The sequence below is a fragment of the Arachis duranensis genome, chromosome 7, assembly GCF_000817695.3.
Source record: "Arachis duranensis cultivar V14167 chromosome 7, aradu.V14167.gnm2.J7QH, whole genome shotgun sequence".
Taxonomy (NCBI): Eukaryota; Viridiplantae; Streptophyta; class Magnoliopsida; order Fabales; family Fabaceae; genus Arachis; species Arachis duranensis.
Window position 1 is genome coordinate 59,358,082 of NC_029778.3, and position 13,867 is coordinate 59,371,948.

The 13,867-nt window shown below is 31.1% G+C and overlaps 1 protein-coding gene and 1 long non-coding RNA gene across 6 annotated transcripts; both read left to right on the forward strand.

Moving 5' to 3' along the window:
- Positions 1-963: 963 nt before the first annotated feature.
- On the forward strand, positions 964-3,382 carry LOC110273787 (uncharacterized). 5 transcript variants are annotated; one of them, XM_052252271.1, is made up of 7 exons: positions 964-1,457; positions 1,610-1,751; positions 1,949-2,008; positions 2,157-2,204; positions 2,573-2,623; positions 3,111-3,173; positions 3,260-3,382. In XM_052252271.1, exons 1-4 carry the CDS (start codon positions 1,023-1,025, stop codon positions 2,189-2,191), a joined length of 672 nt encoding a protein of 223 aa, XP_052108231.1. In that variant the 5' UTR covers positions 964-1,022; the 3' UTR covers positions 2,192-2,204; positions 2,573-2,623; positions 3,111-3,173; positions 3,260-3,382. The 5 variants fall into 5 exon arrangements, with proteins under 5 accessions (XP_052108231.1, XP_052108230.1, XP_052108233.1 ...); XM_052252270.1 differs by having other exon boundaries at positions 2,573-3,173; XM_052252273.1 differs by lacking the exon at positions 2,157-2,204.
- Positions 3,383-7,655: 4,273 nt separating this feature from the next.
- On the forward strand, positions 7,656-8,263 carry LOC110274160 (uncharacterized). Its single transcript, XR_008001183.1, has 2 exons — positions 7,656-7,801; positions 7,960-8,263. It is a non-coding gene; the product is annotated as an uncharacterized LOC110274160 (long non-coding RNA).
- The last annotated feature ends 5,604 nt before the right edge of the window (positions 8,264-13,867 follow it).

Sequence of the window (13,867 nt, forward strand, 5' to 3'; positions counted from 1 at the left end):
TAATATGTCATTATTATTATACTCTTCTGACAAATAATATATTTTTAAAATATTTATATTAATAAATTAATAATAATAAATTATGATTGTTATAATAAACAGGATTATAAAAAATTAATAATATACTAACGATAATTATTACTCATCTTTGACGAAAAGACTAACAACATCAACAATAATAATAATAACAATAAAACTAATAGTTAAAATACAAATAAATAAATTTATTCATTATATTAATATAAAAAAACGCTTATGTATTGAGAATGATCTAAATATTCAATTATATGTTCTTGAAATAGTATAAACTTACGAACTATTTTTTTCTCCTAACTTTTTTTTCTTAATTTTACTCCCTCTTCTTCCTGTTATTCTTCTTCCCACTCCTTTGCCACCAAATTCTGAAATCCTTCCTCCCTTAACAGCTAAATGCTGAAACCCTTATCAAAGTGAAACAACCACACTTTCTCCTCCCAAACTTGTGTTTTGCGTTATATAAAACCCCCTTTAGATTTTTCCTAAATATGTGTCAGACATGTAGTGTGTCTTTTCTACCAATTGCAAGTTCTGATTTGTTTTTGCCCACCTATCAAACACAAGTCGCGTTTGGACCGTTCCAAGACACTACTAGAAAACTAGTTATTACAGATGGATATTTTCGACGGATTTTATCCCACGGAATTTCATAGAAATTTTTTTGTCGGAAAACAAAAAAATGAATTAGCATAAATTACAGACGGAAAAGAGAATCCGTTGATAATTCCGTCAGAAAAATTAATTTTTTTCGTGAAAAATGATTACCGACGAAAAATCTATCTGTAATTAAATAGACAAAAACGATGCATTTTATTAAATTATTACAGACGAAAAATCCGTCTGTAATTTAAAATTTTCCGTCAAAAAATTTTAATTTAAACCTAACCTTATCCCCACCCTATCGAGCTCCTTTCACACACACAAAATCATATTTCTCTCTCTTCTTTTACACCCTAAAAACTAACTAATCACAATTTCTCTCAGAAATGGTGTTTCACCATCGCAGAAAACTTATGCCAGAAATCTGCGAGTCTCTCTGCCACGTGGAGCAGAATTGTTCTTCAAACTGTGATGATTGCCTCAAAATCTGCATCACCAACCCCCAATACTACTATTATTCCAAACCACCGCCACTGATTCCTCCTCTCCCCTTAGACGATACATCAGACCATGGAAATAGCCACGCGCTCTCGTCCTACTTGGTCCTTGCTCTCTCTGTTATCGGAGCTGCTTTCTTCGTTGTTATTTGCTGTGCAATATTCACGAGGATCTTCATAAGGAGGAGAAGATCCTTATCGCCACCGTTGAGTCTTCGAACACAGGATAATACGCGTGATGATTTCTTTGTTGATGAGGAGCACGGTTCTGTGGTAGACCACCCGATCTGGTACATCTGTACACCTTTTCGAGCTCTGTTAGCTGTAATTCTTCTATTCCATCTGTACACTCTTTTAACAAGGTTTTTGCTTTTCTTAATTTACTTCTGTATTTATCTTGTTCTTGCTTGTTTAGGTTTATTAGGACTTATTCTTCTTTCTCTTGTGTTCTTTTGTGTGTATGAACTACTTTGCAGATTGATTGTTTTGTATGTAGCTTCTGCTTTCGTTTTATTGGTTCCATAGAGCTTCAAATTGGAAGGAGGCTTTCTCTAAGGAGTTCTCGTTGCCATCGACGGTTTCATGCCTGGGCGGCTGTGGAGAAGCTTACTATTGTAGGTAAGGTTGTAGTTGTTTGAAATGATGTAGGGTGTATAATGCTTTTGTTTTGTAATTTTTTCTACTTGGGAATAGAAGTAAATAAGTGATGTGAAAGTCCTGTGAATATTTTTTAAATAATGTATGTTAACTTGAGTTCTAAAAGCAAATTGTCATGAAGGAAAAATGAAATATGATACTTCTGGTAATTCAAACAGCTATAATGCATCTCTTCTTTTGGAAGCTTGGAGGCCTATATCAATGGGACACAAGAGAAGGTAGTTATTGGCTAGTTTTACCTGCTTAAATAAAGCCAAAATAGATGGTGTTTATGCTTTTATGGTGCATGATGTTATATCTTGTGACAAAGTGTTCTGTTTCAAGCTTATATTTTTGGATGAATTTTGGTGCTTATTTTCTATTCAGATGCAACAAAGAGAAAACAGTGTCCAGTCATTTGAGAAGCTTCGCTAGGTTAGCTCCTTTTGCTGGTTTTGGTTCTTAGGTATCTGAAAGTAAGTTAGATGAACTTGAAGTGTTTTCTCTGTTGAAGGCACTATGTCGCATTTATGTGTTTTTTACGTAGCAATTTTTCAATAGTCATACATGTTTATGTCTTATCATTTTGATTCTCATCATAACTTGTGGAAGCTATGGATTAAATTATATGGTTCATATGATCATTTAGCTTCTAAAAATGTTCAGAGTTGTTGCGGTTTACCAGAAATTGTAGCTGTTCGAAAGTTGTTTTGTTTTTACCTTTCAGATTGAAATATATACATGTATTCCTTTGTAGTATATATTACCTGAAAAACTTACGTTAATTCTTCCTTCCTAAACAGGTTAGACAGAACCTTGAACAAGCTAAGAGCTTGGTGCAGGCTGTGATCAAGGTATGATGTTCAAGTAGGGATTCGATCACCTATTCTGAGCTTGTTCCACGATTCTACTCTAGTTGTGATTTTTTGTGTGTGGATAAATGCATTGCTTTCAATCATTCATCTTGGTTAATTGTTTTTAGAACCCTAGAATTGCAAATTCTTAATTAATTAGTATTCTAGCAATACAGTAAAATTCGTTAAACTCTTATAGATATAGAATGGAATTGAACTTCTAGATTATGGCCTTCTCTAAATCACTTATTGCAGCAAATAAATTTATCTATGCAGAAATTATAGTATTAGGATTATTTATTACTGTATTATTCTTTCTTCTGTGATTTGGAAGTTGTAGAAGTAGTTAGGTGATATGCTAAGATAGAATATTGAAAGGTTCCTTTTTTTTCTTCTTCTATTTTATGACATTCTTTTCAGCTTAAATATTAATAGAAAATAAAATTAACTTTGTCTATGACCTACTTGACTGAGGAGTGAGGAGCAGATACTCCGAGATGATATCAAGTTTAGTGGAAAAGCCCAAACAGCTTTTCATGAAAGATATCAGGTTAGTGCACTGATTGATTCTAGGGTGGTGGTTAGAGTTTCTTAAACATAGTTTTAGCTTCATTTTAATCTCCACACTCTTTTCAGGTATGTGATAACCATTTATATCGCATTCGGATCTGCATTCTCTTGGGAGAAAAAGAGGAACTAGAGGGTGTAATCTGAGAGTCTCTTTGAGCACTGATTTCAAATATTTGAGTTTATAGAGGCAAGTTTCATCAACATTTCCTTTCTTACTGAAGTTTTCTCTCACCTCAACTTGTGCTTTCTTCATTATTGTTGGGTCCTTCATTATTTCTGCCATTGCCCAGTCTATTGTAGTTGATGTTGTCCCACCACCAGCACCAAAGATATTCTAAAAAGTAATTATTAGTGATGTTAATCTAATATGGAAACAAATATGCAAGCACAACTAATAAATAAGGATTTTGGTTTATTATGTCATGAATTTCTTGTGAATAAGTGAATTTTACTAGTAGACAAAGTTAAGTATCTCAGTCTAGTACTATTGACAATTTCTGACCGTATTTCTCTGCAAATTCAAAACCTTAAGGACTATTCATGCTTCATTTTGCACATAAACTGATGAATATAATAACTACTTATAAACAACTAAACCCATTATTTCTTGGAAATAACAAAATGGTTGCTCTTATTTACAATATTTAACCATTTAAGTTCACAGGGGAAGTTTCACAAATTTTTCTCTTATTGTTAATTAATAAGTCCAAGTGTATTATCAAGAGATGTATTATTATCCAAATAGATGATAATAAAGATAACAAAATGGAATCCGACAGAGCAACATGAAAAATGAGTATCCTTACCAAGATTATGGTCTTGATATTGTTACTAGTTAAGGAGAAATCTTGGTTTGATCCATTACCATCCTCAAATCTTAAGAGAACATCTAGAAGACCTTCAACTTTACCTTGTCCTTTTTTAGATTTTGATGACTTAGCCTCTTTATGTCCATTGATGAAGCTTTGCAGTATCTGATCTGTTTTTCCATGCAACTTCTCAATCTTAGGCCTCAAGCCAGAGACAAGTTGAAGCCATTTAGCTGATGGAAACAAATCTCCTAAAGAAAAACTAGTCCCCACCTTCGCCAATTCTTTTGCCAGCGATATGAATCTTTCTTGATCTTTGAATTTCATGCCAAATGCAGCCCTTGAAGTGACAGTGTATATAGTTGAAAACACCTCTTGGGTGAGGTTCACAAGAGATCCATTATTATTATTTGTTGCAGCAATGATTCTTTTGATAAGACTAGTGAACTCTTCTTCTCTTATCAGCAATATGCAGCTAATCTTTTGATAAGACTAGTGAATTCTTTTGATAAGACTAGTCAAACACCTAATCTTTGCAGCTATAATCTTTAAGTAAGGTTTGTAGGATAAGATTAGGTGTTTGACTTTATTTGGTGTAAAGCACATGATCTTTACAAAGGAATTTCTCCTTCAATATGTTGAGAGATTTAAAAGCTTTGCTTCATTGGTATACTCTTGTTTGGTCTCGTTTAGTCTCGTTTCTTATCGTTATATATACTTCTTTTCATGTTGATAAAATTCCACTTTATCATAAAAGAAAACTTTGTTGTTGGAGTGCATTGGTTTACATTGAATTATATTGTCGTGCATTAAACTGTTTCAGTAATAGTGAAGTTCGAGTTGAGATGGATTACATCGCTGTGCTTATGTAATATTTAGCGTTTTTAACAGCAAAAATTATCTAATGAAATTCACTTTCCAGTTTTATTGATGAACAGATCTTTGGAAATGCTTGTGGATGTGAATCTAGCAGAAGAGGGGATTTTAAGGTTGCTCTTTGCTGAAGTTTTTCTCATTGTTAACAAAAATGGAAATGATAGCGAAACTTCTGCTGCATCAAGGTAAACTTATTTGCATGTTGCAACTCTTAGCTTTGTTATGAATCATTCATAATTTATTATATAAACCTATTTGCTAATTGTAAGACATGATGTCATCGGTGTTAAATATATAGAGTAGAAGTCTATTCTGGCATTCTAATTATATATGTGACATCACATTGGTCAATTAGCTTTTGTTTAGTTTCCTTCAGATGGCTATTTTTACGGATTTTTTGTATAAAAAAGTTGTTAGTAAGAGTGTTTCAGAATTTTGGAACTACTTGAATTTCCTTATGGCTAGTTTGTTTAGGATAGCTACATAGGATGAGAAAAATGAAATTAGGTGAGTTTTGAATGTCTGATAAACCACTATTTTATGGTTTATCTTGTGCTCAATTGAGTGGATTTTATCAACTCTTTACCCACTTATTCACAATATTTGCATAGTTTTATATTTCCTTCCTGATTTTGTACTATGATTGAAAATGTGCTTCTTTGATCTTATATTTGCTTATTATTAATCCTCTCTTATTACCATTAGATGCCTTGATATGTGTGTTAAGTGATCTCAGAGATTACAGGGCAGGAATGGCTCAGAGGATGGAAAGGAAGCATGCAAAAGTGGAAGGAATACAAGAAGTTGGAGAAATTGCTAAGCTGTCCAGCCTGACCTCTTTGCACTCAAACGGATATAACTTTAGATACAAAGGTCCAAACGACGCGGTTCCAGTTGCGTTGGAAAGCTAATATCCGGGCTTCGATTTGATATATAATTTGCCATAGCTGCCCCGACGCCAGGTGACGCGAACGCGTGAGTCATGCGGACGCGTGACCTGGCAGGAACACAACTCGCGCGGCCGCGTCACTTTTCTGCGATCTGTACGTACCAGAATACGCTGGGGGCAATTTCTGGGCTGTTTTTAACCCAGTTTGCGGCCTAGAAAACACAGATTAGAGGCTATAAAGTGGGGAAATCCATTCATTCATGAGGGAGGCTCTCACATTCACAATTTTAGGAGTAGATGTAGTTTTTAGAGAGAGAGGCTCTCTCCTCTCTCTTAGGATTAGGATTTAGATTTCTCTTAGTTTTAGGAGTGACTCTCAATCCCAGGTTCAACGTTCTTTTACTTTATATTCCTCTTTTTACTTTCAGATGCTTCAATGCTTGTATTAGATATGTTGCCTATTTGGCTTATGCTACATTCATGTTATGATTTTCTTAATTAATATTATTTGAGGTAATTCAGATTTAAGATTGCTTTGCTCTGTTTAAGATTGCTTTCAATTTAATTTAGATATTTTTCTCCCTTTTGGCCTTGGTTAAATAATTGGTGACTCTTGAGTTATCAAACTCATTGTTGATTGAGAATTGGAATTCTTCAAGAATTAATTCATCCACTTAACTTACCATCATAGTTAGAGGTTAATAAAGTGGGAGAAAAATTCAATTCTCATTACAATTGATAAGGATAACTGGGATAGGACCTCCAGTCTTCATACCTTGCCAAGAGTTTATTTTACAGTTATTTATTAATTTTTATTGCTTGAAAATATACCTGTGCACATTGCCCAAACTCCAAATTTCTCAAAACCCCAAATTTACAATCTCCATAACCAATAATAAGAACATACCTCCCTGCAATTCCTTGAGAAGACGACCCGAGGTTTGAATACTCGGTTATCAATTTCAAAGGGGTTTGTTATCAAGATAACCAAAACATTTATACGAAGGGATTTTTGTCGGTTTAGAGACTATATCTACAACGCGACTGAGGATTTATCCGCAAATTTCTAAACCACGCAAAAGTTCTCTCATCAATGTCCCTTTAGGAGTTAACCAAGTTCTTTTTCTTATTCATATTCTTTCAGATTTGTTGTACCTTTTCCTTTAGTACAGTACATTTGAAAGGAGAAAATAAATTGTTAGAAAAATTAGTGGATATTACTCAACCTTTTTTAGTTATAGGTTTTCTCATATGATTTATGATATCTTGTTTCTTGTGGTGACATTTAGGCTTCTTGCACTGGCTACTTCCTTTGCTAAGGGTATTAATAGTCCATATACTGTGTCTATAAAGATTAATATAAAAAAGGCTTTTTGCTAAGGGTATTAATAGTCCCTCAAACAGATTAGTTATTGATTACCGATGTTTGCCGTCAAAGAAAATATATATAGTTGGGCCTAATAAGCTGAAGTGATTAAGAAAAGAGCTAAGTGTAGTATGTCATGTTAGAACTTCACAGAACGTATCGTGACTCCATCCAGTTAAAGCTTAATATGAGACGCAATCTATATATAATTTGTTAAAGAAAAAAGACCTGCATCAACATGGCATCCGTCTCAGAGAATTCCAATATAGTAGTTTGCATCTTATACTCTTAATTGTTTGCTTTAAAAGAAGGAGAAAGATCAATGGGTTGTTGCTTTTTATTTTGGAGCATATATACGACTATATATTGCTTCTACTACAACTTTCTTTTCGTCTCATATCTTTCTTTCTTACTTGATTTCTACATGCATCCATCATCCGTGTATTTGCTTTTCTGCTGATCTCTCATTTCTCTTTGACCTTTTTTAAAAGAAAAGAATATAACTTTATTTTTATTTTGTTTCCTACAGGGGCTTATGCTTTAAATTAACTTCTTTATTCACAATCATCGAGTACAGGAGTATACTTTCTAGTTATTAAGAAGCACCACCAGTTATTAAGGAGACTGTTGTGTTCAAGACTCAGCAAAGATTAAAGAAGCACCACCAGGTTCTTTCTCTTTTTCTCCTATTAAACTTGCACCCCCAAATCGAAAATCACTGGAACTAGACCAGATGTTGGGGTGAGCTTCCCTTGTGAATTTTTTACTTGAGCTGAAGAATACACTATATATAGATTATGTTGTCACTATTTTTTATTTTTGTCAGAATTTGATACATGAAAAACAGATGAAAATGAAAAAATATAAGGAGGCAGAGAAGCCTGAGGCAGAGGATCAATTTATGACCCCACTGTTTGAATCAATGGACACAATAATGATGAATGATTTCTGTACAGATGAAGTTCCAATTTTAGAACCTAATTAAGCAACCTTATTGTATATTTTGACTTAATTAGAGGACAATAGTTGATGTATCAATACACTTTGTTGATGTATGGTTGTTACTTGTTATTATAATTGATGTATCAACACTTTGTTTATATTTTGAAATATATTAACTTGTTTGTTTATAGTACTTTTCTTTTAGTTTAATAATACGATGAATTTGTTTATTTTTTGAAATATTATAAATATTCGAATACAAATTAGATAAAAATTTGTATTAAATTTATATTTATTTTGTATCAAAATAAGTTTATTTTGTAATTGGAAAAATAAAAAAAATATTTTACCTTACTGATGGATTTTCTGTCTGTAATAAGAATGTGAGATGATTTTCCAACGTTCAAATTACAGACAAAAAATTTGTTAGAAAATCTGTCTGTAATAACAGACGAAAAATCCGTCAAAAAATCCGTCTGTAATTACAGATGAAAAATTCTTCAAAAAATCCGTCTGTAATTACTAACAGAAAATCCATTCGAAAGTTCGTCCGATTTGGGAAATGGATGGAAAATTTACAGAGAAAAAATCCGTCGGTAATTTTCCGACGGAAAAAAATCTGTCGGTAAATAATTTCCGATGGGGCTTTTACAGAGGGACAAAATCCGTCGATAATTTCGTCAGTAACAAAAAATTCGTCTGTAATAAAGACTAAATCTGTCTATAAATCTTTCTTGTATTAATCTATTTTCTAGTTGTGAAGGTGGTCAAATGCCGGTGTTATCTTCATGCAGAGGACATAAAACACGTTTTGGCAGCTGCTTTCCCCTCCATACCAAACACAATTTGCGTTTTGCAACCACGTTTTTTCTTTTTTTATTCTTTTTTTTCATTCAAAAAGTGATTTACATTTTGCAGGTCACTAAATATACAGATCTATATATATGAATAACACATTATACACCAATACATTTAAATAACTCTATTATTTACTCCATTTTTAAATTAATTTCTGTCTTGCATACATTTTTTATTTCTTTTCTTTTAGCTAGCGTGGCTCCTCCAAAATGATTGTCAAAAGTTCCTTCATCTACTTTTACAAATATTTTTTATCATTATTTCATTAGCGGGGTATGGAAGTTTAGTAATATTTATGTCAAGATAAAATTTTTTTATCTTCTTGATTAAATTTAAATGCTTTCTATATTCTCAAATGTAAGATTTAATATCGCACAACTCACATATCTGTATATTAGCCAAGTGATTTTTGGTTTCTTGGTATTCTTTGCTAATAACTTCTTGTTTGTGATTTATAATATCGTTTCCAAAAAATTCCTTATATAGAATAGTTATTATATATATGCATCATTTTATCATAGCTTATTAGTTTTAAGGGGTGTTTATGGGTCGGGTAAAACTGAGTTTGATATAATTCAGATTTGGTCTGAAACATATACCGGGTCAATTTGTTAATTAGACTCGAACCCAGTCCTAAATCCGATAAAACCTACACACTTTTGGGCCACGATTATACCAGGTAAAAATCGGGTGAAAATTGGACCGTTGACATTACCTTCTTGTAATCTAACATGTGAAAATATTCAAATTTCCAAGACTCCAACCATTATTTGACATGGTAAAATTCATTTAGAAAAATATAAAAAGAACCAAGCCTTCTCTAAAATTAAAACATAACTAAAATCAATACTAATATTGTCTAATAATACCAAATATTTAAATCAATACAAATAAGTGAATAATACAATATTATGCATTAGTCTAGTTAGTCTTATGCATTTTAAACATAAAACATTAATTTATAGTCTTATAATGACTAATAACACAAAATATTAAAGTTTACAATACTTAACTTCCACATAAGAATAGCCATCATCCATCACTAATAATACAAAATATTAATTGTGTATGATGATCAGGTCATCGGGTCAAGTTCGGGTGACCCGAGCTATGGCCCGGATCTGATCCGAAATAATGACCGGGTCTATTTTTGAGACTCTTACCTAACCTCTAAATCCGATAAAATCATACCAAATTAACCCTTAAAATATTTGGGACCGGACCAAATTTTCGAATCGGACCGAAGCATGTACACCCCTAATTAGTTTATTTGATATTTCTTCTATTATTTGGAGAGTTCTGGACGTCATGTAATCATGGATAACTCCTTTTGTATGGAACTATATAGTTCCATATTTCATGTGCTCCTAATTTATCTAATCCTGAATTTGTATAGGCTTCTAACAAAAGGAATTTAACCATTCTTCAAAGGCTTCTCTTTTGCTTTTTCTACAATCTAAATCAAGCATTAATTCTTTTTCTAATTCTTGTGATTTAGGAATTTATGTGATGGTATTTTCTTATATCTTAAATTTTGATACATAAATCCTTTGTTGAAGGCATAGTTTTCAAAACCAATTTTTTATTTATAGTGGAATTGCTCTCTTCTTTTTGATGGTTCAACATCATCTTTTACTTTTATTGGGACTATTGGGTATCTTCTACTAGAATAGTCTAAAATTATTTCTTCGTTTTCAATACCAAATTCTTCATCAGTATTATTTTCTGATTCATTTTTGCCGAAAATTTTGGATATGAAAATTAATTTTTTTTGTGTTATTCACAAAGATGGAGATGAAAAGTGTTGAACCGAGAAATGGTGGGAAACAGTTTCTCGTACTAGGCAAGAAGAGTATTTTAAATTTTGTTTAAAAGGTGAAAAGCTATCTCGCTGGAAGCGAAAAGAGAGTTTTAATTTCATGTTTTTTAATTTAAAAATTTCATCTCGTATTGCACATGATATTTTTTAATGAATTTGATTTTGATGCTGTAAAATAGTTTTGCACGTGTATTTAATTACGTAATACACTAATACTATATTAATAAAAATGGCTATCTTTTTATAGACAGTGTGAATGGTCATTCAAAAACAGAATTTATTTAAAAATATAGAGTTTATTTGATTTATATTTATATTTTTTATTTTTTTTTTCTTCTAAGATCTTATAAAAAAAATAAAAATAATAACTACAATGGTTAATTAAATAGCATGTCTACCATCTTCCATTTTTAATTGATCTATTAAATAGTATGACTACTATCTACCATTTATAAAAAAAATTAATGATCAATTAAATTCATATTTTTAATAATATCATTTTTTACATAATTTTCTTGCATTATATTTTGTATGAATTTATCAAAAAAAAAAAAATAGGTGACATTATAAAAATAAGAGTGACTTTATTATCTCCTATAATAAATTAATTTTTTCGTTTCTAAACCAAACTTCACCTAATCTATTGCAACTTAAAGCAATTTAACCCCTTGATATTTTATACTCGTAATTCATTATACTTTGTAACAGTTTTCTCTTCGTTTATTTTCTTATTACAAACTGCTATTTTGGATTGGAATTATGGAGCAATGCTAGAGGGCCAGTAATTTTTATAATTGTTAGTCATTAACTAGCCATCAATAATGATTTAATAGTGTGAGATTGGTATGAGATTTCATCTAATGGCTCACCTTCCTCTACTGGTTACATGCTAGCCAAAATTCAATAAAATTTCTGGTCCTCTAGACTTTTTCGGAATTATGTGTACTGCAGGTTGTAGTTGTTTACGTGTAATTTGGTAAATGCTAAATTTAAAGTGATTTACATAATTAAAAGAATGTTAATTATTAAATTATTTTTCTCTCACAGCATTAAACTACACTATCTCACCACTAACACTATCCTACTTTAGTCATGTACAAAATAAAAAGGCTGTGATTTATGGAGAATGCAAGAAGGAAGAAGATAATTTATACAAAGTTTACGGGTAGAAGACAATTTTACCTAACATGCATGCACAGTCCTATGCTTTTTGCCAATAACGGACTCAGAAAATTTATGTTGAGAGGGTAAAAATAATATACATTACTATCAAAAGATATATTAATCCAAATTTAATAAAATAAAAGTGCACATTAATTATTCGAATACAAAAAAAAAAATTATATTAGGCGCTAACTTTTTTTTTAAATCTTAAAGGTATTTTTCTTTTTATTTTCATATTTTAAAAATGTTAAATAATTATTTCATTACCAACTTGATTGAATGTCTCTCTATATATGTAATCAAACAATCATTACTATTTTGAAATATTTTTTATTACTATTTTTAAAATAAAAAATATGTATTCTAAATTAATAAATTGATCAATTGACTTTAGAAATTTATACGCAATATAATTACATATAATAAAATAGAACGAAAGATAAACAAATAAATAATAAGGATCACTAAATTGAGAATAAAATAAAATATATAAATTTATGAAGAGAATACAAAATTAGATTAATACCTAAACTATAATTACTTAAATTAAAATTTACAATTAAAAATATTAAAAAGAGAAACAATAAAATTGAAAGATACATAGAGTCATAAATAGGTAAATAAAAAAATAAAGGATTTAAAATTTACCTTTTTGATGAAGAGAAGATAACTACTAGACAAATAATAAAAAAAATATGGAAAATATGAAACTGAAAAAAAGGGTTTAAGAGAATAAAGAAGTGGTGCGGCTGGAATTTGAGAACGGGAGAAGATTAAATTTGATTAGGTTAATTAATAGTCAAAATGATAAAAAGATAAAGTGGGTTTGAAACTTTAAATAATTTGACTTAGTTTATTTGTAGTGGAATCATTTAAAATTTAAAATGAAAATATATTATATATGTATATTTTTTTGTAAAAAAATTAAAATGAGAGTGGGGCAAGTGCCCCCTCCTGCCCTATGTAGGTTTGTCCCTGCTTATCGTAACTCACAGGAATACTTTTGCAGGAACAACAGAGCTCCGTGCAGACCCCAGAACGCATGGCTCTTTCTAGACTTTTCGCTCTCACTGAGTTGTCAATGTCAGATTTGTAACATCGTAACTATCAAAATGTCACGCTTTCGGCTGTGCCACTTTGATTACTCGGGTATTACGACGACTCTTATAATATTTAATACTAAATATGAGCCTGTTTAAAACTTAAATCGTATTACCACTCAAGAGACTTTTTAATAGATAACATACATCCATACAAATATCAATACTTACAAAGGATACCTATATATATACATATTAATAATTTTACAAGCATTACCTAATACAATTTCCTATCCCTGTTACAGAATGTATAAAGATAAAGGCGAAGAAAAACATAATATCTAAAATAATACAATACATCATATAAACGGAAAATAGAATAAACTCTTCGTGATTTCCTCGTCCATATCCTGAAAAGAAAAACACCTGTAGGGGAGTGAGAACATCATCCTCGAAAGAGTTTTCACTATAGGGTTGCAGAAATACTATAATAGGATATGTGAAAATAAAACCATTATAGTGATTAATAACCTCCTTATGCATCTTTTCAAAACTAAAGATTTAATATCAAAATTCCGAAATTCTTTCTGGAAGAGAAAACTGTTAACTCTTCAAAAATCCGAAAGCCTTTCTAAAAGTTTAGTTTTTTATACTTTTCTAAGCCAAAAACACAAATCAAATACGGCCTTTGGCCCATCTCATAACCAGTCATGGCCTTAGGCCCAAACAATTCAATCCACGACCAATCCATCACAATCCAACAGATTTTCAGTCGCAAAAACAAGTAGGAAAGTTCAAGCACAAATAGGCAATTACATCTTGTAGTGTAACACCCTAATAATCAAATCCTTATGCTCGAGTCATAAGTCAATGATATTACGGTGGTACGACTCTCAGGTGGATTTTTAATA

Coding starts and splice junctions, on each gene's coding strand:
- LOC110273787 (XM_052252270.1), top strand. CDS start 1,023: ATGGTGTTTCACCATCGCAGAAAACTTATGCCAGAAATCTGCGAGTCT. Junction 1,752..1,948: donor GGAGAAGCTTACTATTGTAG/GTAAGGTTGTAG, acceptor TAATTCAAACAG/CTATAATGCATCTCTTCTTT. Junction 2,009..2,156: donor TCAATGGGACACAAGAGAAG/GTAGTTATTGGC, acceptor TTTTCTATTCAG/ATGCAACAAAGAGAAAACAG.